The sequence below is a fragment of the Myotis brandtii genome, unplaced genomic scaffold (assembly GCF_000412655.1).
Source record: "Myotis brandtii unplaced genomic scaffold, ASM41265v1 scaffold1047, whole genome shotgun sequence".
Lineage (NCBI taxonomy): Eukaryota > Metazoa > Chordata > Mammalia > Chiroptera > Vespertilionidae > Myotis > Myotis brandtii.
This window is the reverse complement of record NW_005353525.1, coordinates 23147-25787: the sequence shown is the minus strand read 5'-3', so window position 1 is coordinate 25787 and position 2641 is coordinate 23147. Positions and strand designations below refer to the sequence as shown.

The following is a 2641-nucleotide window of genomic DNA, read 5'->3' as shown; positions in this document are numbered from 1 at the left end:
TTTTCTGATATTATTTCTTCAAATAGGTTTTCTAAGTGTTGTTCCTCTTTCTGTTGTTCTGGCATCCCTATTATTCTTATGTTGTTTCGTTTCATGTTGTGCCATAGCTCCCTTAGGCTCTCCTCCTGTCTTTTAATTTTTTTCTCCAATTGCTGTTCAGTTTGTGTGTGTTTTGTTTCCCTGTCTTCTAATTCGCTAATTTGGTCCTCCGCTTCTCCCAGTCTACTGTTGAAACTTTCAGTGGTGTTTTTTATTGCAGCTATATCACTCTTCATTTCTTCTTGGTTCTTACATAATTTGTTGATTTTTTTTTCCATTTCCTTTTGCTTCCTGCATAAGTTGTTATTTTTTCCTCCATCCGATTTATGCATTCTAGGACCCTTAGTCTGAATTCTTTTTCTGTCATGCTGCATGCCTCGGTTTCACTTAGCTGCTTTTCTGGCGAGTCCTCCTTTTCTTTCCTTTGGGAGTTTTTTTGTCTACCCATGTTTGATCTCATGGACATATCTAGATGTTGAGTTGTTCAGGGGCTGCTCCTTGGTTGGCAGTGGCTCCTCGGGCTGTGGTTGCCCCTCTGGCGGTTGTGGGAGCAGCTGCTCCTCAGTTGGCAGGAGCTCCTGTGGTGCCTGCTGTTCACTGCTGTGGTGGCTTCTCTGGCTGGTAGGGGGAGACTTCACACACAGCTGCTGTTCCTCAGACAGAGGATGTGCTAATCACGAGGCTGCTGTTCCTTGGATGGTTCGGGCTACACACGCAGCTGCTACTCCTTGAACTGGGGCGGATTGGTCACGTGGCTGCTGATCCTTGATTGGGGGCTGGCTGCATGCTGCTGTTGTTCCTCTGATGTGGTGGGCTTCTTGTGGGGCTACTGCTCCTAGGATCGACTGCTGTTCGGACAGGTGCAGGCTGTTGTGGCTCTGCTCCTCGGACCAGTGCGTGCTGCGTAGAGCTGCCAGTCCTCGGATGTGGGAAGTCTGCTCGTGTGGTTGCTGTTCCTCGGACCAGCATGGGCTGCCGCTGCTCCTCGAATGGGGCTGGGCCACTTGCAGAACGGCTGCTCCTCGGATGGGGGCGGGCTTCTCACACAGCTGTGTTCTGCGGATTGGGCAGGCTGCTTGTGCGGCTGCTGCTGCTTGGACGAGGGCAAGATGCTTGTGCAGCTACTGCTCCTCGGACTAGTGCAGGGTGCGGGCTGTGCGCAGCTGCTGCTCCTCGGATGGGGGCGGGCTGCGCAGGGCTGCCTCTCCTCAAATGTAGGAAGACTGCTCATGCGGCTGCTGCTCCTGGGACATGTCAGACTGCTCATGTGGTTGCTGCTCTTCGGGCGGTGAAGCGGGCTGCTCACACAGCTGCTGCTCCTTGGACAGGGGCAGGCCACATGAGGCTGCTTCTCTTAGGCTCAAGGCAGGCTGCTCACGGGGCTGATGCTCCCTGGACAAGAGAGTTCCGCTCACTTGTCTGTTGCTCATGTCGTTGAAAAAATAATGTGAACAGAAGTAGAAAGTATAGGAACAAACAAAAAAAAGAACAAAGAAAGAAAAAAAAGCAACAAACAAAAAGAAGGGGAAAACAAAGAAAAAAGCAAAAAAAACTAACAAAATAATAAAAAAATAAAATTGAAATGTCATTCCTTTGGCTGGCTTAAAATCCCAGTTTTCTGGAATGTCTGTGATTCTTCTGATATTTTCAAAATCATTTTTTAAGAGTTTCAGAGAAATCAAAATTGTTTAATAAAATTAATACATTAATACATCTCTAATTTCAAAATTATTCTTTCTCCTCTTTTCAGAGCTCAATAAAGAGTGTCAGAGAAGACTCACAAGTGAACACGCTGCCCCCTAGTGACAAAGATTAAAGGTATGCTTTCCCCAACATTGTGTTCTTAGGCAAATCATTTATCATATTGCTGACTTTGTTAGCCAAAGGGCACTGTTCAGATGTTGAGGTCTGCCTTTAAGAAATTATTGAATTAATCAAAATTACTGACTGCCAAAAAAATCTTTTACATTTTGAAGTTATGATATGGCTACTGATTAGGAAAGGAATGAGAACATTAGAAAGGTCCCCTAATGAACTGACAAGAATTTAACAAATTTTTAAAATTTTTGTCTTTCTCTAATTTAGTTTCACAGACCTGTCTCATGAAGAACCAGGTGACTTTTGGTAACGACCTGTGCTGCCCAGCTTTTTTCTCATGTAACACAATGTAATAAATACAATTCTCAATAAAAAATTGTTTGTTTAATACAGGGTGGTTTCTTTTTCATCATTTCATTTGGTACTCTAGTGTATAAAATTAAAAATAATCAGAATTTCTCACACTTAGACCTTTCATTACACTAGAATGAGCTGTTACGTGTTTTTTCCCCTCATTTTTGTGTTAGATATTTCTTTGAAAATCATGTTATTGGTCAAATTTCAGGACTGCATTTTGGTAGTTTCTTCTGGGTTCCTTGCTCTCCAGAGTTGGGCTATTGCCTGTCAAACCAGAGGCCGTCTTCCCCAGCACCATCCTTCTGATTTGTCCCTCAAAAAAAGGACAAAGGTTTTTCATTCTAGGTGCCAGAAATAGCATAGTACATTGGGCTTTATTTCTGACATCTTTGTCTTGAGAATGAACCCAAACCCTGAGAAGAAAAGG

General features: G+C 44.0%; 1 protein-coding gene across 1 annotated transcript in view; it reads left to right on the top strand.

Moving 5' to 3' along the window:
* The window catches only part of LOC102253722 (oral-facial-digital syndrome 1 protein), a 49567-nt gene extending 47366 nt beyond the window's left edge, over positions 1-2201 (top strand). Inside the window, exons 14-15 of the mRNA XM_014538847.1 lie at positions 1790-1857; positions 2125-2201. Coding sequence (XP_014394333.1) covers positions 1790-1855 — 66 coding nt within the window. The 3' untranslated portion in view covers positions 1856-1857; positions 2125-2201. The remainder of the gene's footprint in view (positions 1-1789; positions 1858-2124) is intronic.
* Positions 2202-2641: the final 440 nt, after the last annotated feature.